General features: G+C 45.7%; 1 protein-coding gene across 3 annotated transcripts in view; it reads right to left on the bottom strand.

Annotated features, from left to right (window-relative positions):
• Nucleotides 1-302: 302 nt before the first annotated feature.
• LOC142684356 (uncharacterized) overlaps nucleotides 303-26,106 on the bottom strand; it is a 35,665-nt gene continuing 9,861 nt past the window's right edge. For 2 of the 3 annotated variants that reach the window (XM_075847517.1, XM_075847518.1), the window contains exons 2-5: nucleotides 13,808-13,923; nucleotides 6,500-6,570; nucleotides 5,723-5,777; nucleotides 303-1,862 (exon numbers count right to left, since the gene is read on the bottom strand). In XM_075847517.1, the coding sequence (XP_075703632.1) occupies nucleotides 1,071-1,862; nucleotides 5,723-5,777; nucleotides 6,500-6,570; nucleotides 13,808-13,864 (975 nt within the window). In that variant the 5' untranslated portion in view covers nucleotides 13,865-13,923 and the 3' untranslated portion in view covers nucleotides 303-1,070. The remainder of the gene's footprint in view (nucleotides 1,863-5,722; nucleotides 5,778-6,499; nucleotides 6,571-13,807; nucleotides 13,924-26,106) is intronic. The other variant, XM_075847516.1, reaches the window with a different exon arrangement.

Here is a 26,106-nt window from a genome sequence, read left to right as displayed (position 1 = left end):
AGGAAGAGTCCTGGTTGATCTAAACGTCTTCCACGTAAGAATCTTTGAGGCCTCTGTGCTCCTGGGAACTTTCAGTGCAGCAGAAAAAAATTTTGTACTCTTCTCCAGATCTGTCCCTCCACACAATCCTGTCTCTGATCTCTACAGGCCGTTCTTTCCTCCTCATGGCTTGGTTTTTGCTCTGATATACATTGTCAGCTGTGAGACCTTATATAGACAGGGGTGTGTCTTTCCAAATTATGTCCAATCAATGAATTTACCACCGGTGGAACTAGAGAAATGGGAGGTCCCAGAGCTAAATGTCAAGTGTTATAGCAAAAGGTTTAATTTTTTATAAATTTGCAAATATTTCTAAAATTCTCTTTTCACTTTGTCATTATGGGGTATTGAGGGCAGAATGATGGGAAAAATTGAACTTTTTTTTTTAACACAAGGCCTCTACTTAACAAAGTGTGAACAAAGTGAAAGGGTCTGAAGACTTTCCAAATGCATTGTATAGATGAATATCCAAAGAAGCCGGGACGATGGGAGATAAACATTGATAGGAGTTATGGATTTAACAATATGTGAAGAATTTCACTGTTGGGAGAGAGCAGAATGTGCAGCACATTTTGTGCCCAGAGGTGAAACTATAGGGGGTGTACTGGGTCCTGGAGCCTGAGGGGGCACAAGAGGTCCCTCTGCCCCATATGAGGGGATCAGTACTACAAATGACGTGCGATAGATACATTGGGGTCCTGGAGCTTCAAGTTACATCTCTGCTCTAACATCTCATGTGCCCTAACAGTCAGAGGTCGTCACAAAGACCAGAGCTTTACCATTATGTGTTACGTCTGCCCTACAGTCACATGAACTTATTATTCTCTTATATTTGATAAATTGATTTGGTGCAGCTCTGGATATGACTGGAGTGTAAAACATGATGTAACAGCAGAATTGTGGCTGCAGCTCTGGATGTGATGGAGTAAAACACACAATATAAGTCAGGATCAATAAAGCGTAGTATCTGTTATATTCCTCTACATGAAATGTAGACTGAAGCTTTGCGATGATATTCAGACGTGAAGGTCTCAAGAAAATTCTCCATCTCTTCGGTTGCGGACATAGAACATGTTTCTTATACCCTGGTTGATTGCAGTGCGGCCTTTGGCCAGCGCCTCATCAGCTATATCTTTAGGGAAGTAGTCATGGAAGGCGTGCTGTAAAGCGTGGACCCGTCTTGGGCTCAGTGGCATCTTCTGATCAGTGCCATTAAAGTTGTGCCCATAAAGTTCCTCCTCAGTAAATATGAGCTTTGCGAGCTGCCAACCAAATGGTCCGGGGTTATTACTGTCTACTTGTCGTCGAATGGACATAGCAAGGTCGTCATCCACCCTCAGCTCCATGGCATGAGCAGGTACAGTCGGGGAACTAATGATGGTTACAGGTCCTTGCCAGTCACAGTGAAAACGCTGTTTTCTCCGGCGTTTGACGACAGGAAATGGGGGGCTAGAAGTTGAGGCGTAGTGTACCGGAGGCTGATGGTAGAGGCGTGAGACGATGGGTTGGTCATCTTGATCTTCCTCAATTTTGAGTTTCAGTGTTCTCATGTGATCATTATTAGACTGAGCCTCGTCCACAGGGTTATCAGCCACTAAGGCGGCCTCTGGACTCTGTTCCTCAGACTTGCCGTCACCATTTAGGAACTCTATCATCTCATCGACCGTGTTAAAGCAATAAATAGGCTGCGTTTGTGTGGCCACCTCATTCCTCTGGTACCTAGTGCACAGTCCCTCATCCTGATATGGCTCCTCCTTCACCGATGAATGATGGCATGGTGGCCCATCCTCTCCAGAACTAAGAATCCTGATCTCCTGGACCTCCTAGAAGAAAAGGCTTATAATAATCAGAACAATTAACTTTTGTCCAACAAGCATAATCAATTCATCTATATATTCATCTGTCATGTCATCATGGTGTCTGGTGTTCATCCTCTCCTCCCAGTGTCTACTGTCCTCCTCTCCTCCCAGTGTCTGCTGTCCTCCTCTCCTCCCAGTGTCTGCTGTCCTCCTCTCCTCCCAGTGTCTGCTGTCCTCCTCCTCTCCTCCCAGTGTCTGCTGTCCTCCTCCTCTCCTCCCAGTGTCTGCTGTCCTCCTCCTCTCCTCCCAGTGTCTGCTGTCCTCCTCTCCTCCCAGTGTCTGCTATCCTCCTCTCCTCCCAGTGTCTGCTGTCCTCCTCTCCTCCCAGTGTCTGCTGTCCTCCTCTCCTCCCAGTGTCTGCTGTCCTCCTCCTCTCCTCCCAGTGTCTGCTGTCCTCCTCTCCTCCCAGTGTCTGCTGTCCTCCTCTCCTCCCAGTGTCTGCTGTCCTCCTCTCTATCCAGTGTCTGCTGTCCTCCTCTCCTCCCGGTGTCGTCCTCCTCCTCTCCTCCCAGTGTCTGCTGTCCTGTCCTCCTCTCCTCCCAGTGTCTGCTGTCCTCTCCATCCAGTGTCTGCTGTCCTCCTCTCCATGCAGTGTCTGCTGTCCTCCTCTCCTCCCAGTGTCTGCTGTCCTCCTCTCCTCCCAGTGTCTGCTGTCCTCCTCTCCTCCCAGTGTCTGCTGTCCTCCTCCTCTCCTCCCAGTGTCTGCTGTCCTCCTCCTCTCCTCCCAGTGTCTGCTGTCCTCCTCCTCTCCTCCCAGTGTCTGCTGTCCTCCTCTCCTCCCAGTGTCTGCTATCCTCCTCTCCTCCCAGTGTCTGCTGTCCTCCTCTCCTCCCAGTGTCTGCTGTCCTCCTCTCCTCCCAGTGTCTGCTGTCCTCCTCCTCTCCTCCCAGTGTCTGCTGTCCTCCTCTCCTCCCAGTGTCTGCTGTCCTCCTCTCCTCCCAGTGTCTGCTGTCCTCCTCTCTATCCAGTGTCTGCTGTCCTCCTCTCCTCCCGGTGTCGTCCTCCTCCTCTCCTCCCAGTGTCTGCTGTCCTGTCCTCCTCTCCTCCCAGTGTCTGCTGTCCTCTCCATCCAGTGTCTGCTGTCCTCCTCTCCATGCAGTGTCTGCTGTCCTCCTCTCCTCCCAGTGTCTGCTGTCCTCCTCTCCTCCCAGTGTCTGCTGTCCTCCTCTCCTCCCAGTGTCTGCTGTCCTCCTCTCCTCCCAGTGTCTGCTGTCCTCCTCTCCTCCCAGTATCTGCTGTCCTCCTCTCCTCCCAGTGTCTGCTGTCCTCCGCTCCTCCCAGTGTCTGCTGTCCTCCTCTCCTCCCAGTGTCTGGTGTCCTGTCCTCCTCTCCTCCCGGTGTCGTCCTCCTCCTCTCCTCCCAGTGTCTGCTGTCCTGTCCTCCTCTCCTCCCAGTGTCTGCTGTCCTCTCCATCCAGTGTCTGCTGTCTTCCTCTCCATGCAGTGTCTGCTGTCCTCCTCTCCATCCAGTGTCTGCTGTCCTCCTCTCCTCCCAGTGTCTGCTGTCCTCCTCTCCTCCCAGTGTCTGCTGTCCTCCTCTGCATCCAGTGTCTGCTGTCCTCCTCTCCTCCCGGTGTCTGCTGTCCTCCTCTCCTCCCGGTTTCTGCTGTCCTCCTCTCCTCCCGGTGTCTGCTGTCCTCCTCTCCTCCCGGTGTCTGCTGTCCTCCTCTCCTCCCGGTGTCTGCTGTCCTCCTCTCCTCCCGGTGTCTGCTGTCCTCCTCTCCTCCCGGTGTCTGCTGTCCTCCTCTCCTCCCGGTGTCTGCTGTCCTCCTCTCCTCCCGGTGTCTGCTGTCCTCCTCTCCTCCCAGTGTCTGCTGTCCTCCTCTCCTCCCAGTGTCTGCTGTCCTCCTCTCCTCCCAGTGTCTGCTGTCCTCCTCTCCATCCAGTGTCTGCTGTCCTCCTCTCCTCCCAGTGTCTGCTGTCCTCCTCTCCTCCCAGTGTCTGCTGTCCTCCTCTCCATCCAGTGTCTGCTGTCCTCCTCCTCTCCTCCCAGTGTCTGCTGTCCTCCTCCTCTCCTCCCAGTATCTGCTGTCCTCCTCCTCTCCTCCCAGTGTCTGCTGTCCTCCTCTCCTCCCAGTGTCTGCTGTCCTCCTCTCCTCCCAGTGTCTGCTATCCTCCTCTCCTCCCAGTGTCTGCTGTCCTCCTCTCCTCCCAGTGTCTGCTGTCCTCCTCTCCTCGCAGTGTCTGCTGTCCTGTCCTCCTCTCCTCCCAGTGTCTGCTGTCCTGTCCTCCTCTCCTCCCAGTGTCTGGTGTCGTCCTCCTCCTCTCCTCCCAGTGTCTGCTGTCCTCCTCCTCTCCTCCCAGTGTCTGCTGTCCTCCTCCTCTCCTCCCAGTGTCTGCTGTCCTCCTCCTCTCCTCCCAGTGTCTGCTGTCCTCCTCCTCTCCTCCCAGTGTCTGCTGTCCTCCTCTCCTCCCAGTGTCTGCTGTCCTCCTCCTATCCTCCCAGTGTCTGCTGTCCTCCTCCTATCCTCCCAGTGTCTGCTGTCCTCCTCCTCTCCTCCCAGTGTCTGCTGTCCTCCTCTCCTCCCAGTGTCTGCTGTCCTCCTCTCCTCCCAGTGTCTGCTGTCCTCTTCCTCTCCTCCCTGTGTCTGCTGTCCTCCTCCTCTCCTCCCAGTGTCTGCTGTCCTCCTCTCCTCCCAGTGTCTGCTGTCCTCCTCTCCTCCCAGTGTCTGCTGTCCTCCTCTCCATCCAGTGTCTGCTGTCCTCCTCTCCTCCCAGTGTCTGCTGTCCTCCTCTCCTCCCAGTGTCTGCTGTCCTCCTCTCCTCGCAGTGTCTGCTGTCCTGTCCTCCTCTCCTCCCAGTGTCTGCTGTCCTGTCCTCCTCTCCTCCCAGTGTCTGGTGTCGTCCTCCTCCTCTCCTCCCAGTGTCTGCTGTCCTCCTCCTCTCCTCCCAGTGTCTGCTGTCCTCCTCCTCTCCTCCCAGTGTCTGCTGTCCTCCTCCTCTCCTCCCAGTGTCTGCTGTCCTCCTCCTCTCCTCCCAGTGTCTGCTGTCCTCCTCCTATCCTCCCAGTGTCTGCTGTCCTCCTCTCCATCCAGTGTCTGCTGTCCTCCTCCTCTCCTCCCAGTGTCTGCTGTCCTCCTCTCCTCCCAGTGTCTGCTGTCCTCCTCTCCTCCCAGTGTCTGCTGTCCTCTTCCTCTCCTCCCAGTGTCTGCTGTCCTCCTCCTCTCCTCCCAGTGTCTGCTGTCCTCCTCTCCTCCCAGTGTCTGCTGTCCTCCTCTCCTCCCAGTGTCTGCTGTCCTCCTCTCCATCCAGTGTCTGCTGTCCTCCTCTCCTCCCAGTGTCTGCTGTCCTCCTCTCCTCCCAGTGTCTGCTGTCCTCCTCTCCTCCCAGTGTCTGCTGTCCTCCTCTCCTCCCAGTGTCTGCTGTCCTCCTCTCCTCCCAGTGTCTGCTGTCCTCCTCTCCTCCCAGTGTCTGCTGTCCTCCTCCTCTCCTCCCAGTGTCTGCTGTCCTCCTCCTCTCCTCCCAGTGTCTGCTGTCCTCCTCTCCTCCCAGTGTCTGCTGTCCTCCTCCTCTCCTCCCAGTGTCTGCTGTCCTCCTCCTCTCCTCCCAGTGTCTGCTGTCCTCCTCTCCTCCCAGTGTCTGCTGTCCTCCTCTCCTCCCAGTGTCTGCTGTCCTCCTCTCCTCCCAGTGTCTGCTGTCCTCCTCCTCTCCTCCCAGTGTCTGCTGTCCTCCTCCTCTCCTCCCAGTGTCTGCTGTCCTCCTCCTCTCCTCCCAGTGTCTGCTGTCCTCCTCTCCTCCCAGTGTCTGCTGTCCTCCTCTCCTCCCAGTGTTTTGGTGTTATCTTACACTAGGGTTATTTCTCATATTTCTGGTACTCATCATTACCTGGTTCCTTGCCAGCGTTTTTCGCTGAATCAGTGAAGGCGGTCCTTTGTGTTTGCTGGAAAATAATTAGAGAAATGATGTGATTCACAGTAGACCCTTAGTGTTCTCTGCAGACACAGATCTGAGATTGGAGCCGTCATTTATCTAGTGCTGATTAGAAAATAAAGGCTCTGAAGTGACTGTTTACCCGAAAATGATCTCCCAGGGGCATGTTTCCAGGTAGAGTTGTAGACTGGGGGTCTGATAACTAGACTTCAGGTGTCAATGGTTTCTCACTTTGAATACTGTAACTCATTAAGTCTATTAACCAAGTTGGCTCCTCCGAATCATCATGGACACAGCAGCCAGGGTGATCTTCCTAAATAACGGTTATACTCCTGACGCTGCTTTCTGTCATTATGTTACCTGTGTCTATTAGAATACAGTTCAAGTCTTACTAGTCTTCAAAACTTTCCCCAATGCTGCAACTTTCTACATCTCTTCTCTCATCGGTCCTGCGCAGCCTATCCATACTGTCTTATTGACTGGTGACCTACAGTTAACATACATGTCATTATAAGCTCTCAGCATGAGCTCCTCTGGTGCTGCACATTCACTCTGGCACGTTTCTTCTCACATTGTCAGACCCCCGATTTCATAAGTCTGCCCTGAAGACGCATCTTATTATATTATGGAGGCTCCGAATGTCTCTCAAGCTCTGGTTTGCTGCCTTCCCTGAATATAAAGTGCTGCGGAATATGTTTCGTTTTAGTGTAGACACCGGATGAGAGCGCTTACCTCTTCTTGGTAAGAGGCACCTTTGGAATGGTGAATCGTGCTAGTGATGGAGGTGAAGACTCCTCAAAGTTCTGGGAAAAAAATAAAAAAGAATGATTTGTAACAGTCACCTCCACCACGTCTCCGAATAATGCAGTCCCACTGCCCCAAAAAGTGCCCCCTCCCTGGCAAGCTTCACAGAAGTCATACTGAATCCACATTACGACATTCTATGGAGATGCTGGAGACCCGGGGTCATCAGACTGATCACCAGGTGCTGGGGGAGCAGAAGAGCACGGGTCACCTTCAGTCCAGAGATAAAGTGACGGACATTTCTCCAGAGGTCCATGAATTCTGCTGCTAAAATAAGGAACGAGGTCTGGAGGTCCATGTCCTACTTTATGAGGACCTTGTGAGGACCCAGCCTGAGAATCAGTGCTCACTGGTCCCCGTTCTGGAGTCATAGTCCTTATGTGGACTATAGAGGAGAGATTTCTAAGGCTGGAGTTTCATGGCAGCTTCTGGTGTAATAATAGGTTTGATGTCGGGACGTCACGATACCAGAACTTGGAGCTGGATGCCGATACTTCGTGTGATATTGCGATACTCGATACCAGGACGATACTTTGCCAACAATAATAATAATAATAAAAAGTTCTTCCGTTTTCTGATGTGAGGCGCGAGGTGCGCACCGATGATGGATTTTGAACCTCCCCCAATGTGCCGCACATTAATAGTAATTAACCCATCACGTTCCTCAGTTATAATGGACAACATTGGGTTAATGTGTGAGGTTTATGATAGGGTTAATTACTATTAATGTGCGGCACGTGGAGGTTCAAAATTCATCATCATCATCACCATTATCATCATCATCACCATCATCACCACCATCATCATCATCATCACCATCATCATCATCATCACCATCATCGTCACCATCATCACCATCACCATCATCATCATCATCATCACCATCAATATCATCATCACCATCACCATCATCATCATCACCACCATCATCATCACCACCATCAACATCATCATCACCACCATCATCACCATTATCATCACCATCACCACCATCATCGTCACCATCACCACCATCATCATCATCATCATCACCATCACCACCATCATCATCACCATCATCACCATCACCATCATCGTCACCATCATCATCATCGTCACCATCATCGTCACCATCATCGTCACCATCACACCTCGCGCCTCACATCAACAAGTTAAAGAAACCCCTTGAAAAAGCTGAGGGCGAGACGTACGTCGGGTGTCTTGGTGTGGTCTGTGGGTGACTCATTTAGGGGCAGACATGTGGGTTGGTATTTGACATGGATCTGATCCTGGCTTTATATATTTTTTAATCTTGGATCCGTCTCTCTGACACTGTCAGTTGTATATTTTGTCCCGTGTGTATATATATATAGTATACTGGTAGCTGTTGAGGTGATCGTGTACAGTGTTTGATTCCATGGATGTCTAATATGATACATTTGTATTATGTGTTGTTTTATTTTGTATGTTTATAAATATTTTCCAAATACAGACATTGTTGTGATATTAGTTGGTGCTTTATTGTGCTGCGGTGATTTACACTCCGAGTATTGCTGTCTATATCTGTCTTCACCGGTTTCTATCTCCAGTATCGACGTGTACGGATGTTATTGCTGAAACAGCTTTTCTCTCTGGCCTGGACTTTATATGTTTTCTATAACAAGTGACAGAAAGCAGGTTCTTTATTTTCTAACAATGTAAACATGAAAGACGCAATAAATATTATTACAGCCGCGCCGATACCGAATACAGCAATATCTTATGTATCCAGACTCATACATCTATATACTGATAGCACACAGGCACATATATCTATATACTGATAGTACACAGGCATATATCTATATACTGATAGTACACAGGCATATATCTATATACTGATAGCACACAGGCATACATCTATATACTGATAGCACACAGGCACATATATCTATATACTGATAGTACACAGGCACATATATCTATATACTGATAGTACACAGGCATATATCTATATACTGATAGCACACAGGCATACATCTATATACTGATAGCACACAGGCACATATATCTATATACTGATAGTACACAGGCACATATATCTATATACTGATAGTACACAGGCATATATCTATATACTGATAGTACACAGGCATATATCTATATACTGATAGCACACAGGCATACATCTATATACTGATAGCACACAGGCACATATATCTATATACTGATAGTACACAGGCACATATATCTATATACTGATAGTACACAGGCATATATCTATATACTGATAGCACACAGGCATACATCTATATACTGATAGCACACAGGCACATATATCTATATACTGATAGTACACAGGCACATATATCTATATACTGATAGTACACAGGCATATATCTATATACTGATAGTACACAGGCACATATATCTATATACTGATAGCACAAAGGCATATATCTATATACTGATAGTACACAGGCACATATATCTATATACTGATAGTACACAGGCACATATATCTATATACTGATAGCACACAGGCATATATCTATATACTGATAGCACACAGGCACATATATCTATATACTGATAGTACACAGGCATATATCTATATACTGATAGTACACAGGCACATATATCTATATACTGATAGCACAAAGGCATATATCTATATACTGATAGCAACCAGGCATATATATCTATATACTGATATTACACAGGCATATATCTATATACTGATAGCACACAGGCACATATCTATATACTGATAGTACACAGGCATATATCTATATACTGATAGCACACAGGCACATATATCTATATACTGATAGTACACAGGCATATATCTATATACTGATATTACACAGGCATATATCTATATACTGATAGCACACAGGCATATATCTATATACTGATAGCACACAGGCATATATCTATATACTGATAGTACACAGGCATATATCTATATACTGATAGCACACAGGCACATATATCTATATACTGATAGTACACAGGCATATATCTATACTGATAGTACACAGGCATATATCTATATACTGATAGCACACAGGCATATATCTATATACTGATAGTACACAGCCATATATCTATATACTGATAGTACACGGGCATATATCTATATACTGATAGCACACAGGCACATATCTATATACTGATAGCACACAGGCACATATCTATATACTGATAGCACACAGGCACATATATCTATATACTGATAGTACACAGGCATATATCTATACTGATAGCACACAGGCATATATCTATATACTGATAGCACACAGGCATATATCTATACTGATAGCACACAGGCATATATCTATATACTGATAGCACACAGGCACATATATCTATATACTGATAGTACACAGCCATATATCTATATACTGATAGTACACAGGCACATATCTATATACTGATAGTACACAGGCATATATCTATATACTGATAGCACACAGGCATATATCTATATACTGATAGCACACAGGCCTACATCTATATACTGATAGCACACAGGCATATATCTATATACTGATAGCACACAGGCATATATCTATATACTGATAGCACACAGGCATACATCTATATACTGATAGCACACAGGCACATATATCTATATACTGATAGTACACAGGCATATATCTATATACTGATAGTACACAGGTATATATCTATATACTGATAGTACACAGACCTATATCTATATACTGATAGTACACAGGCATATATCTATATACTGATAGTACACAGGCCTATATCTATATACTGATAGCACACAGGCACATATCTATATACTGATAGCACACAGGCACATATCTATATACTGATAGCACACAGGCATATATCTATATACTGATAGCACACAGGCATATATCTATATACTGATAGTACACAGGCATATATCTATATACTGATAGTACACAGGCATATATCTATATACTGATAGCACACAGGCATATATCTATATACAGATAGTACACAGGCATATATCTATATACTGATAGCACACAGGCATATATCTATATACTGATAGCACACAGGCATATATCTATATACTGATAGCACACAGGCATATATCTATATACAGATAGCACACAGGCATATATCTATATACTGATAGCACACAGGCATATATCTATATACTGATAGCACACAGGCATATATCTATATACTGATAGCACACAGGCATATATCTATATACAGATAGTACACAGGCATATATCTATATACTGATAGCACACAGGCATATATCTATATACAGATAGCACACAGGCATATATCTATATACTGATAGCACACAGGCATATATCTATATACTGATAGCACACAGGCATATATCTATATACTGATAGCACACAGGCATATATCTATATACTGATAGCACACAGGCATATATCTATATACTGATAGCACACAGGCATATATCTATATACTGATAGTACACAGGCGTATATCTATATACTGATAGTACACAGGCGTATATCTATATACTGATAGTACACAGGCATATATCTATATACTGATAGCACACAGGCATATATCTATATACTGATAGCACACAGGCATATATCTATATACTGATAGTACACAGGCATATATCTATATACTGATAGTACACAGGCATACATCTATATACTGATAGCACACAGGCATACATTTATATACTGATAGTACACAGGCATACATCTATATACTGATAGTACACAGGCATACATCTATATACTGATAGTACACCGGCATACATCTATATACTGATAGTACACAGACATACATCTATATACTGATAGTACACAGGCATATATCTATATACTGATAGTACACAGGCATATATCTATATACTGATAGTACACAGGCATATATCTATATACTGATAGTACACAGGCATACATCTATATACTGATGGTACACAGGCATACATCTATATACTGATGGTACACAGGCATATATCTATATACTGATAGTACACAGGCATATATCTATATACTGATAGTACACAGGCATATATCTATATACTGATAGTACACAGGCATACATCTATATACTGATAGCACACAGGCATACATCTATATACTGATAGCACACAGGCAAATATCTATATACTGAAGGTACACAGGCATATATCTGTCAGGTCCGTATTTCAGGGTGGCTTCCTTCCCCCTGTTATTTCACACCAAATAACCACCTCTGTAAATTGAAAGCTGAAGGCATGCCTGGAAAGAAGTAAACCAGCCAGAGATGTTGGTACACAGTTTTCCCCAGATCAGACAGGAAACGAACTGCACTTTATTCAGAACAAAGAAACACAGAAAAAGACACATGCCTCCTCCCTAGGGATGTGCGAGTGCCCAAGCCCCCACCGGCTTCTCAGCTGCAAGTTCTTCTGCACACTCCTTGCATTCCAGGGGGCGGTGTCTTCCATAGGTGTGTCCGACATGAACAAAGAACTTGTTATATATATCAGTATATTACACAAAGAACTGAAATGTATATACATATGTGTGAGGATAATATTTTTGCAAACAATATACATGGTAATGATCCCTGACATATCTATATACTGATAGCACACAGGCATACATCTATATACTGATAGCACACAGGCATACATCTATATACTGATAGCACACAGGCATACATCTATATACTGATAGCACACAGGCATATATCTAGGGCTGTGGCTGTGTAATATAGTCATTGCCCCGATCCTTACAATAAGTGTGCACGCGGTCAGCATGAGGAGATGCGGCCGGCGCTGCAGTAATGAGCGGCGGTTCAGGCACTGAAAACAGAACATGGGGGTGTTTTGCAGTGCGTCCACCATGTTCAGTCTTCAGTGCCGCCGCTCATTAGTGCCACACTGGTCGCATCACATGCACTTGTCAGGAGTCATGAGCGGGGCAATGACTGTATTACACAGCCGCAGCCCCGCTCTCATACATTCATGTGTTACTATACTGAGCTGTGCAGCCGCAGCCCCGCTCTCATACATTCATGTGTTACTATACTGAGCCGTGCGGCCGCAGCCCCGCTCTCATACATTCATGTGTTACTCTACTGAGCTGTGCGCCGCAGCCCCGCTCTCATACATTCATGTGTTACTATACTGAGCTGTGCACCGCAGCCCCGCTCTCATACATTCATGTGTTACTATACTGAGCTGCGCGCCGCAGCCCCGCTCCCATACATTCATGTGTTACTATACTGAGCTGTGCGGCCGCAGCCCCGCTCTCATACATTCATGTGTTACTATACTGAGCCGTGTGGCCGCAGCTCCGTTCTCATACATTCATGTGTTACTATACTGAGCCGTGCGGCCGCAGCCCCGCTCTCATACATTCATGTGTTACTATACCGAGCCGTGCGGCCGCAGCCTCGCTCTCATACTTTCATGTGTTACTATACGGAGCCGTGCGGCCGCAGCCCCGCTCTCATACATTCATGTGTTACTATACTGAGCTGTGCGGCCGCAGCCCCGCTCTCATACATTCATGTGTTACTATACTGAGCTGTGCGCCGCAGCCCCGCTCATACATTCATGTGTTACTATACTGAGCCGTGCGGCCGCAGCCCCGCTCTCATACATTCATGTGTTACTATACTGAGCCGTGCGGCCGCAGCCCCGCTCTCATACATTCATGTGTTACTATACTGAGCTGTGCGCCGCAGCCCCGCTCATACATTCATGTGTTACTATACTGAGCTGGGCGGCCGCAGCCCCGCTCTCATACATTCATGTGTTACTATACTGAGCTGGGCGGCCGCAGCCCCGCTCTCATACATTCATGTGTTACTATACTGCGGCCGCATAGCTCAGTATTGAAATACATGAAATAATGGTATCGAAACGGTATTGAAGTTTCCATGCATGGTGCATCCCTAGTTTGATGTAGGAACTTAAAAAGTATGTGCACCTTTATTATGGAGAAAACCATTCTTAGGGTCCATTCCCACGTTGCGGTTGAGGTGCGGTTAGAACCACATTGAAAATCGCATGCGTATTTACCGCGATTTGGTGAGTTTCTCAATGTGAATGCATTTTTTACCGCTTTGATAAACACCGGGTCGCAGTAAGGATGTTTGCAGTTTTCAGACACTTTTTGTATTCGGTTTTAACAGCACCTCAGCTGCGACGTATGACATTTAGATGTGTATCTGGGTATCCGGGGAGGTTCCGGCTGCTCTGTGTTGATCGAGTGGTTGTGTCTGTAGATCAGGAGGTTCTGTACCTTGGTTAGTTCTTCCTTTAGATCCACTTACCCGGACAATCATCTTGACATTGGCGTTCTTTCGGGGGGCCTTTCCCGCTCCTGACATATTTGAGGGACCGCCCTTTTTTCACATAGGAAAAGAGTAATGTATTCCTCACTGTCACTCTGTCAAAACATATATAACCAACGTCACCTATACAAAGGATGTATATAGACAATGTCACCTATACAGAGGATGTATATAACAAAGGTCACCTATACAGAGGATGTATATAAGCAAGGTCACCTATACAGAGGATGTATATAACAAAGGTCACCTATACATATGATGTATATAACCAATGTCACCTATACAGAGGATGTATATAACCAATGTCACCTGTACAGAGGATGTAAATAACCAACATCACCTATACAGATTATGTATATAGCCAAGGTCACCTATACAGAGGATGTATATAACCAACATTACCTATACAGAAGATGTATATAACCAATGTCACATGTACAGAAGATGTATATAACCAATGTTACCGACACAGAAGATGTATATAACCAATGTCATCTATACAGAGGATGTATATAACCAATGTCACCTATACAGAGGATGTATATAACCAATGTCACCTGTACAGAGGATGTATATATCCAATGTCATCTATACAGAGGATGTATATAACTAATGTCACCTGTACAGAGGATGAATATTACCAACATCATCTATACAGATTATGTATATAACCAAGGTCACCTATACAGAGGATGTATATAACCAACATTACCTATACAGAAGATGTATATAACCAATGTTACCGACACAGAAGATGTATATAACCAATGTCATCTATACAGAGGATGTATATAACCAATGTCACCTATACAGAGGATGTATATAACCAATGTCACCTGTACAGAGGATGTATATATCCAATGTCATCTATACAGAGGATGTATATAACTAATGTCACCTGTACAGAGGATGAATATTATCAACATCACCTATACAGATTATGTATATAACCAAGGTCACCTATACAGAGGATGTATATAACCAACATTACCTATACAGAAGATGTATATAACCAATGTTACCGACACAGAAGATGTATATAACCAATGTCATCTATACAGAGGATGTATATAACCAATGTCACCTATACAGAGGATGTATATAACCAATGTCACCTATACAGAGAATGTATATAACCAATGTCGCTTATACAGAGGATGTATATAACCAATGTCACCTATACAGAGGATGAATATTACCAACGTCACCTATACAGAGGATGTATATAACCAAGGTCACCTATACAGAGGATGTATATAACCAATGTCACCTATACAGAGAATGTATATAACCAATGTCGCTTATACAGAGGATGTATATAACCAATGTCACCTATACAGAGGATGAATATTACCAACGTCACCTATACAGAGGATGTATATAACCAAGGTCACCTATACAGAGGATGAATATTACCAACGTCACCTACAGTGCATTCGGAAGGTCTTCAGATCCTTTCACTTTTTTCACATTTTGTAATGTTGAGCCCTTGTGCTAAAAAATAAAAAAAACTTGCCCCTCATTCTGCTCTCAATCCCCCATAATGACAGCGTGAAAACAGAATTTTAGACATTTTTGCAAATGTAATAAAAATGAAAAACTCAAATTTTGCATGGACATAAGTATTCAGACCCTTTGTTATGACACTTGACATTTAGCTCGGGGGGCCTCTCATTTCTCTAGATTATCTTTGTTTCTATACCTTGATTGGATCCACCGGTGGTAAATTCATCTGATTGGACATGATTTGGAAAGACACGCCTCTGTCTATATAAGGTCTCACAGCTGACATTGTATATCAGAGCAAAAACCAAGCCATGACGAATAAAGAACTGCCTGTAGAGCTCAGGGACAGGATTGTGTGGAGGGACTGATCTGGAGAAGGGGACAAAAAATTTTCTGCTGCACTGAAAGTTCCCAGGAGCACAGAGGCCGCCATAATTCTTACATGGAGGAAGTTTGGAACAACCAGGACCCTTCCTAGAGCCGCCCCACCAAACTAAGTAATCTGGAGAGAAGGACCTTGGTAAGAGAGGTGACCGAGAACCCAATGGTCACACTTGCTGAGCTCCAAAGATCCTGTGTGCAGATGGGAGAAACTTCCAGAAGGTCGACCATCACTGCAGCACTCCACCAATCTGGGCTTTATGGCAGCATGGCCAGAAAAAAGCCTCTCCTCAGTAAAAGACACATGAAAGTCGCATGGAGTTTGCACCTAAAGGACTCTCAGACTGTGAGAAACAAGATTGTATTTTCTGATGAAATCAAGATTTAACTTTTTGGCCTAAATTCTAAGCATCATATGTGGAGGAAACCAGTTACTGCCCATCACCTGCCCAATACCATCCCTACATTTAAGCATGGTGGGGGCAGCATCATGTCTGGAGGAGACCAGTCATTGCTCAACACCTTCCCAATACCATCCCTACAGTGGAGCATGGTGGGGGCCGCATCATGTCTGGAGGAGACCAGTCACTGCCCATCACCTGCCCAATATCATCCCTACAGTGGAGCATGGTGGGGGCAGCATCATGTCTGGAGACCAGTCACTGCTCATCACCTGCCCAATACCATCCCTACAGTGGAGCATGGTGGGGGCAGCATCATGTCTGGAGGAGACCAGTCACTGCCCGTCACCTGCTCAATATCATCCCTACAGTGGAGCATGGTGGGGGCAGCATCATGTTTGGAGGAGACCAGTCACTGCCCATCACCTGCCAAATACCATCCCAACAGTGGAGCATGGTGGGGGCAGCATCATGTCTGGAGGAGACCAATTACTGCCCATCACCTGCCTAATACCAACCCAGCAGTGAAGCATCGTGGGGGCAGCATCATGTCTGGAGGAGACCAGTCACTGCCCTATACTATCCCTACAGTGAAGCATGGAGGTGGTGGGGACAACATCATGTCTGGAGGAGACCAGTCACTGCTCATCACCTGCCTAATATCATCCCTACAGTGAAGCATGGAGGTGGTGGTGGTGGTGGTGGTGGTGGTGGTGGTGGTGGTGGTGGTGGTGGTGGTGGTGGTGGTGGTGGTGGTGGCGGCGGCGGCGGCGGCGGCGGCAGCAGCGTCATGTCTGGAGGAGACCAGTCACTGCCCGTCACCTGCCCAATACCATCCCTACAGTGAAGCATGGAGGTGGTGGGGACAGCATCATGCTTGGAGGAGACCAGTCACTGCCCATCACTCACCTGCCCAATACCATCCCTACAATGAAGCATGGTGGTGGTGGTGGTGGTGGCAGCATCATGATGTGGGGGTGTTATTCAGCGGCTGGGACAGGGAGACAGGTCAGGGTTGAGGGAAATTTGAATGGAGCAAAGTACAGAGATATTCTTAATGAAAACCTGATCCAGGGTGTTCTGGATTTCAGACTGGCCTAAAAGTTCACCCTCCAACAAGACAATAACCCTAAGCACACAGCCACTCAGGAGTGGCGGGGGGACAACTCTGTGAATGTCCTTTAGTGGCCCAGCCAGAGCCCTGACCTGAACCCAATCCAACATCTTTGGAGAGACCTGAAAATGGCCTCCACCGACGTCACCATCCAACCTGACAGAGCGGATCTGCAGAGAAGAATGGCAGAAAATCCCCAAATCCAGGTGTGCAAACCTGGTGGCATCAAACCCAAGAAGACTGGAGACCGTTACCACTGCCAAAGGGACTTCACCTGATCTTGAGTAACGGGGTTGAAGACTTATGTCAATGTGAGATTTTAGTTTTTCCTTTTCAATAAATTATCAAAGAACAAACATTCTGTTTTCATTTTGTCATTATGTAGATTTGTATAGCGCTGGCGGAGGACCGGATGTCTAGTAGCGCAGTCTTCCTTCGTAAGGACACGACTCTTTGTCATGTGACGGGCCCCGCTGTACTCTATGTACAAGCAGTAGTACAGTGATTAGGTAGAGTACAGTGGGGCCGGTCACATGACGACAGGTCGCATCGTCAGGAAGGAAGACTGTGCTTCTAGACATCCGGTCCCCCGCCAGCACGATAAAAATCGATTCAAATCTTAATTTTCGCTCCCCACATAAGCAAATTGACCCACCTAATGCTCAATCTGAGGCCACATTAACTTAACAACAACATGGTGGTGCTGACCATATGGGAAAAGATTGACCCAAATGTCCCATGTGAAAATAGACCTACCCGTCTACTGCTCCATGTGAGGATTGATTGATCAAACAAACCCACCAACTACCCAATATAAGGATAGACTCCCCTACAACTGCCTTACATGAGGATAGACTCACCAACGAGGGCCTAATATGAGGATAGACTCACCAACGAGGGCCTAATATAAGGATAGACTCGCCAACGAGGGCCTAATATGCGTATAGACTCACCAACAACTGCCTAATATGAGGATAGACTCACCAACGAGGGCCTAATATGAGGATAGACTCACCAACAACTGCCTAATATGAGGATAGACTCACCAACAACTGCCTAATATGATAGACTCACCAAAAACTGCCTAATATGAGGATAGACACACCAACAAGGGCCTAATATGAGGATAGACTCACCAACGAGGGCCTAATATGAGAATAGACTCACCAACGAGGGCCTAATATGAGGATAGACTCGCCAACAAGGGCTTAATATGAGGATAGACTCACCAACAACTGCCTAATATGAGGATAGACTCACCAACAACTGCCTAATATGAGGATAGACTCACCAACGAGGGCCTAATATGAGGATAGACTCACCAACGAGGGCCTAATATGAGAATAGACTCACCAACGAGGGCCTAATATGAGGATAGACTCGCCAACAAGGGCTTAATATGAGGATAGACTCACTAACAACTGCCTAATATGAGGATAGACTCACCAACAACTGCCTAATATGAGGATAGACTCACCAACGAGGGCCTAATATGAGGATAGACTCACCAACAACTGCCTAATATGAGGATAGACTCACCAACAACTGCCTAATATGAGGATAGACTCAGCAACAACTGCCTAATATGATGGACTCACCAACAACTGCCTAATATGAGGATAGACTCACCAGCAAGGGCCTAATATGAGGATAGACTCACCAACAACTGCCTAATATGAGGAAAGACTCACCAACAACTGCCTAATATGAGGATAAACTCACAGAGGGCCTAATATGAGGATAGACTCACCAACGAGGGCCTAATATGAGGATAGACTCACCAACAACTGCCTAATATGAGGATAGACTCACCGACAACTGCCTAAAATGAGGATAGACTCACCAACAACTGCCTAATATAAGGATAGACTCACTAACAACTGCCTAATATGAGGATAGACTCACCAACAACTGCCTAATATGACGATAGACTCACCAACGAGGGCCTAATATGAGGATAGACTCACCAACGAGGACCTAATATGAGGATAGACTCTCCAACAACTGCCTAATATGAGGGTAGACTCACCGACAACTGCCTAATATGAGGATAGACTCACCAACAACTGCCTAATATAAGGATAGACTCACCAACAACTGCCTAATATAAGGATAGACTCACCAACAACTGCCTAATATGACGATAGACTCACCAACAACTGCCTAATATGAGGATAGACTCACGACAACTGCCTAATATGAGGATAGACTCACCAACAACTGCCTAATATGAGGATAGACTCACCAACGAGGGCCTAATATGAGGATAGACTCACCAACAACTGCCTAATATGAGGAAAGACTCACCAACAACTGCCTAATATGAGGATAGACTCACCAGCGAGGGCCTAATATGAGGATAGACTCACCAACGAGGGCCTAATATGAGGATAGACTCACCAACAAATGCCTAATATGAGGATAGACTCACCGACAACTGCCTAATATGAGGATAGACTCACCAACAACTGCCTAATATAAGGATAGACTCACTAACAACTGCCTAATATGAGGATAGACTCACCAACAACTGCCTAATATGACGATAGACTCACCAACGAGGGCCTAATATGAGGATAGACTCACCAACGAGGACCTAATATGAGGATAGACTCTCCAACAACTGCCTAATATGAGGGTAGACTCACCGACAACTGCCTAATATGAGGATAGACTCACCAACAACTGCCTAATATGAGGATAGACTCACCAACAACTGCCTAATATAAGGATAGACTCACCAACAACTGCCTAATATGACGATAGACTCACCAACAACTGCCTAATATGAGGATAGACTCACGACAACTGCCTAATATGAGGATAGACTCACCAACAACTGCCTAATATGAGGATAGACTCACCAACGAGGGCCTAATATGAGGATAGACTCACCAACAACTGCCTAATATGAGGAAAGACTCACCAACAACTGCCTAATATGAGGATAGACTCACCAGCGAGGGCCTAATATGAGGATAGACTCACCAACGAGGGCCTAATATGAGGATAGACTCACCAACAACTGCCTAATATGAGGATAGACTCACCGACAACTGCCTAATATGAGGATAGACTCACCAATAACTGCCTAATATGAGGATAGACTCACCAGCGAGGGCCTAATATGAGGATAGACTCACCAACAACTGCCTAATATGAGGATAGACTCACCAGTGAGGGCCTAATATGAGGATAGACTCACCAACAACTGCCTAATATGAGGATAGACTCACCAACAACTGCCTAATATGAGGATAGACTCACCAGCGAGGGCCTAATATGAGGATAGACTCACCAACAACTGCCTAATATGAGGATAGACTCACCAGTGAGGGCCTAATATGAGGATAGACTCACCAACAACTGCCTAATATGAGGATAGACTCACCAGTGAGGGCCTAATATGAGGATAGACTCACCAACAACTGCCTAATATGAGGATAGACTCACCAGCGAGGGCCTAATATGAGGATAGACTCACCAACGAGGGCCTAATATGAGGATAGACTCACCAACGAGGGCCTAATATGAGGATAGACTCACCAACGAGGGCCTAATATGAGGATAGACTCACCAGCGAGGGCCTAATATGAGGATAGACTCACCAGCGAGGGCCTAATATGAGGATAGACTCACCAACAACTGCCTAATATGAGGATAGACTCACCAACGAGGGCCTAATATGAGGATAGACTCACCAACAACTGCCTAATATGAGGATAGACTCACCAACAAGGGCCTAATATGAGGATAGACTCAGCAACAACTGCCTAATATGATAGACTCACCAACAACTGCCTAATATGAGGATAGACTCACCAGCAAGGGCCTAATATGAGGATAGACTCACCAACAACTGCCTAATATGAGGAAAGACTCACCAACAACTGCCTAATATGAGGATAAACTCACAGAGGGCCTAATATGAGGATAGACTCACCAACGAGGGCCTAATATGAGGATAGACTCACCAACAACTGCCTAATATGAGGATAGACTCACCGACAACTGCCTAAAATGAGGATAGACTCACCAACAACTGCCTAATATAAGGATAGACTCACTAACAACTGACTAATATGAGGATAGACTCACCAACAACTGCCTAATATGACGATAGACTCACCAACGAGGGCCTAATATGAGGATAGACTCACCAACGAGGACCTAATATGAGGATAGACTCTCCAACAACTGCCTAATATGAGGGTAGACTCACCGACAACTGCCTAATATGAGGATAGACTCACCAACAACTGCCTAATATGAGGATAGACTCACCAACAACTGCCTAATATGAGGATAGACTCACGACAACTGCCTAATATGAGGATAGACTCACCAACAACTGCCTAATATGAGGATAGACTCACCAGCGAGGGCCTAATATGAGGATAGACTCACCAACGAGGGCCTAATATGAGGATAGACTCACCAACGAGGGCCTAATATGAGGATAGACTCACCAACGAGGGCCTAATATGAGGATAGACTCACCAGCGAGGGCCTAATATGAGGATAGACTCACCAGCGAGGGCCTAATATGAGGATAGACTCACCAACAACTGCCTAATATGAGGAAAGACTCACCAACAACTGCCTAATATGAGGATAGACTCACCAACAACTGCCTAATATGAGGATAGACTCACCAACAAGGGCCTAATATGAGGATAGACTCAGCAACAACTGCCTAATATGATAGACTCACCAACAACTGCCTAATATGAGGATAGACTCACCAGCAAGGGCCTAATATGAGGATAGACTCACCAACAACTGCCTAATATGAGGAAAGACTCACCAACAACTGCCTAATATGAGGATAAACTCACAGAGGGCCTAATATGAGGATAGACTCACCAACGAGGGCCTAATATGAGGATAGACTCACCAACAACTGCCTAATATGAGGATAGACTCACCGACAACTGCCTAAAATGAGGATAGACTCACCAACAACTGCCTAATATAAGGATAGACTCACTAACAACTGCCTAATATGAGGATAGACTCACCAACAACTGCCTAATATGACGATAGACTCACCAACGAGGGCCTAATATGAGGATAGACTCACCAACGAGGACCTAATATGAGGATAGACTCTCCAACAACTGCCTAATATGAGGGTAGACTCACCGACAACTGCCTAATATGAGGATAGACTCACCAACAACTGCCTAATATGAGGATAGACTCACCAACAACTGCCTAATATAAGGATAGACTCACCAACAACTGCCTAATATGACGATAGACTCACCAACAACTGCCTAATATGAGGATAGACTCACGACAACTGCCTAATATGAGGATAGACTCACCAACAACTGCCTAATATGAGGATAGACTCACCAACGAGGGCCTAATATGAGGATAGACTCACCAACAACTGCCTAATATGAGGAAAGACTCACCAACAACTGCCTAATATGAGGATAGACTCACCAGCGAGGGCCTAATATGAGGATAGACTCACCAACGAGGGCCTAATATGAGGATAGACTCACCAACAACTGCCTAATATGAGGATAGACTCACCGACAACTGCCTAATATGAGGATAGACTCACCAGCGAGGGCCTAATATGAGGATAGACTCACCAACAACTGCCTAATATGAGGATAGACTCACCAACGAGGGCCTAATATGAGGATAGACTCACCAACAACTGCCTAATATGAGGATAGACTCACCGACAACTGCCTAATATGAGGATAGACTCAACAACAACTGCCTAATATGAGGATAGACTCACCAGCGAGGGCCTAATATGAGGATAGACTCACCAACAACTGCCTAATATGAGGATAGACTCACCAGCGAGGGCCTAATATGAGGATAGACTCACCAACGAGGGCCTAATATGAGGATAGACTCACCAACAACTGCCTAATATGAGGATAGACTCACCGACAACTGCCTAATATGAGGATAGACTCACCAACAACTGCCTAATATGAGGATAGACTCACCAGCGAGGGCCTAATATGAGGATAGACTCACCAACAACTGCCTAATATGAGGATAGACTCACCAGTGAGGGCCTAATATGAGGATAGACTCACCAACAACTGCCTAATATGAGGATAGACTCACCAACAACTGCCTAATATGAGGATAGACTCACCAGCGAGGGCCTAATATGAGGATAGACTCACCAACAACTGCCTAATATGAGGATAGACTCACCAGTGAGGGCCTAATATGAGGATAGACTCACCAACAACTGCCTAATATGAGGATAGACTCACCAGTGAGGGCCTAATATGAGGATAGACTCACCAACAACTGCCTAATATGAGGATAGACTCACCAGCGAGGGCCTAATATGAGGATAGACTCACCAACGAGGGCCTAATATGAGGATAGACTCACCAACGAGGGCCTAATATGAGGATAGACTCACCAACGAGGGCCTAATATGAGGATAGACTCACCAGCGAGGGCCTAATATGAGGATAGACTCACCAGCGAGGGCCTAATATGAGGATAGACTCACCAACAACTGCCTAATATGAGGATAGACTCACCAACAACTGCCTAATATAAGGATAGACTCACCAACAACTGCCTAATATGAGGATAGACTCACCAACAAGGGCCTAATATGAGGATAGACTCACCAACAACTGCCTAATATGAGGAAAGACTCACCAACAACTGCCTAATATGAGGATAAACTCACCGAGTGCCTAATATGAGGATAGACTCACCAACGAGGGCCTAATATGAGGATAGACTCACCAACAACTGCCTAATATGAGGATAGACTCACCGACAACTGCCTAAAATGAGGATAGACTCACCAACAACTGCCTAATATGAGGATAGACTCACCGACAACTGCCTAATATGAGGATAGACTCAACAACAACTGCCTAATATGAGGATAGACTCACCAGCGAGGGCCTAATATGAGGATAGACTCACCAACAACTGCCTAATATGAGGATAGACTCACCAGCGAGGGCCTAATATGAGGATAGACTCACCAACGAGGGCCTAATATGAGGATAGACTCACCAACAACTGCCTAATATGAGGATAGACTCACCGACAACTGCCTAATATGAGGATAGACTCACCAACAACTGCCTAATATGAGGATAGACTCACCAGCGAGGGCCTAATATGAGGATAGACTCACCAACAACTGCCTAATATGAGGATAGACTCACCAGTGAGGGCCTAATATGAGGATAGACTCACCAACAACTGCCTAATATGAGGATAGACTCACCAACAACTGCCTAATATGAGGATAGACTCACCAGCGAGGGCCTAATATGAGGATAGACTCACCAACAACTGCCTAATATGAGGATAGACTCACCAGTGAGGGCCTAATATGAGGATAGACTCACCAACAACTGCCTAATATGAGGATAGACTCACCAGTGAGGGCCTAATATGAGGATAGACTCACCAACAACTGCCTAATATGAGGATAGACTCACCAGCGAGGGCCTAATATGAGGATAGACTCACCAACGAGGGCCTAATATGAGGATAGACTCACCAACGAGGGCCTAATATGAGGATAGACTCACCAACGAGGGCCTAATATGAGGATAGACTCACCAGCGAGGGCCTAATATGAGGATAGACTCACCAGCGAGGGCCTAATATGAGGATAGACTCACCAACAACTGCCTAATATGAGGATAGACTCACCAACAACTGCCTAATATAAGGATAGACTCACCAACAACTGCCTAATATGAGGATAGACTCACCAACAAGGGCCTAATATGAGGATAGACTCACCAACAACTGCCTAATATGAGGAAAGACTCACCAACAACTGCCTAATATGAGGATAAACTCACCGAGTGCCTAATATGAGGATAGACTCACCAACGAGGGCCTAATATGAGGATAGACTCACCAACAACTGCCTAATATGAGGATAGACTCACCGACAACTGCCTAAAATGAGGATAGACTCACCAACAACTGCCTAATATAAGGATAGACTCACCAACAACTGCCTAATATGAGGATAGACTCACCAACAACTGCCTAATATGAGGATAGACTCACCAACGAGGGCCTAATATGAGGATAGACTCACCAACGAGGACCTAATATGAGGATAGACTCACCAACAACTGCCTAATATGAGGATAGACTCACCGACAACTGCCTAATATGAGGATAGACTCACCAACAACTGCATAATATGAGGATAGACTCACCAACAACTGCCTAATATGACGATAGACTCACCAACAACTGCCTAATATGAGGATAGACTCACGACAACTGCCTAATATGAGGATAGACTCACCAACGAGGGCCTAATATGAGGATAGACTCACCAACAACTGCCTAATATGAGGAAAGACTCACCAACAACTGCCTAATATGAGGATAGACTCACCAGCGAGGGCCTAATATGAGGATAGACTCACCAACGAGGGCCTAATATGAGGATAGACTCACCAACAACTGCCTAATATGAGGATAGACTCACCGACAACTGCCTAATATGAGGATAGACTCACCAACAACTGCCTAATATGAGGATAGACTCACCAGCGAGGGCCTAATATGAGGATAGACTCACCAACAACTGCCTAATATAAGGATAGACTCACCAACAACTGCCTAATATGAGGATAGACTCACCAACAAGGGCCTAATATGAGGATAGACTCACCAACAACTGCCTAATATGAGGAAAGACTCACCAACAACTGCCTAATATGAGGATAAACTCACCGAGGGCCTAATATGAGGATAGACTCACCAACGAGGGCCTAATATGAGGATAGACTCACCAACAACTGCCTAATATGAGGATAGACTCACCGACAACTGCCTAAAATGAGGATAGACTCACCAACAACTGCCTAATATAAGGA

The sequence above is a fragment of the Rhinoderma darwinii genome (assembly GCF_050947455.1).
Source record: "Rhinoderma darwinii isolate aRhiDar2 chromosome 5 unlocalized genomic scaffold, aRhiDar2.hap1 SUPER_5_unloc_1, whole genome shotgun sequence".
In the NCBI taxonomy this organism is placed as follows: domain Eukaryota; kingdom Metazoa; phylum Chordata; class Amphibia; order Anura; family Rhinodermatidae; genus Rhinoderma; species Rhinoderma darwinii.
This window is presented reverse-complemented; position numbering and strand designations above follow the sequence as displayed.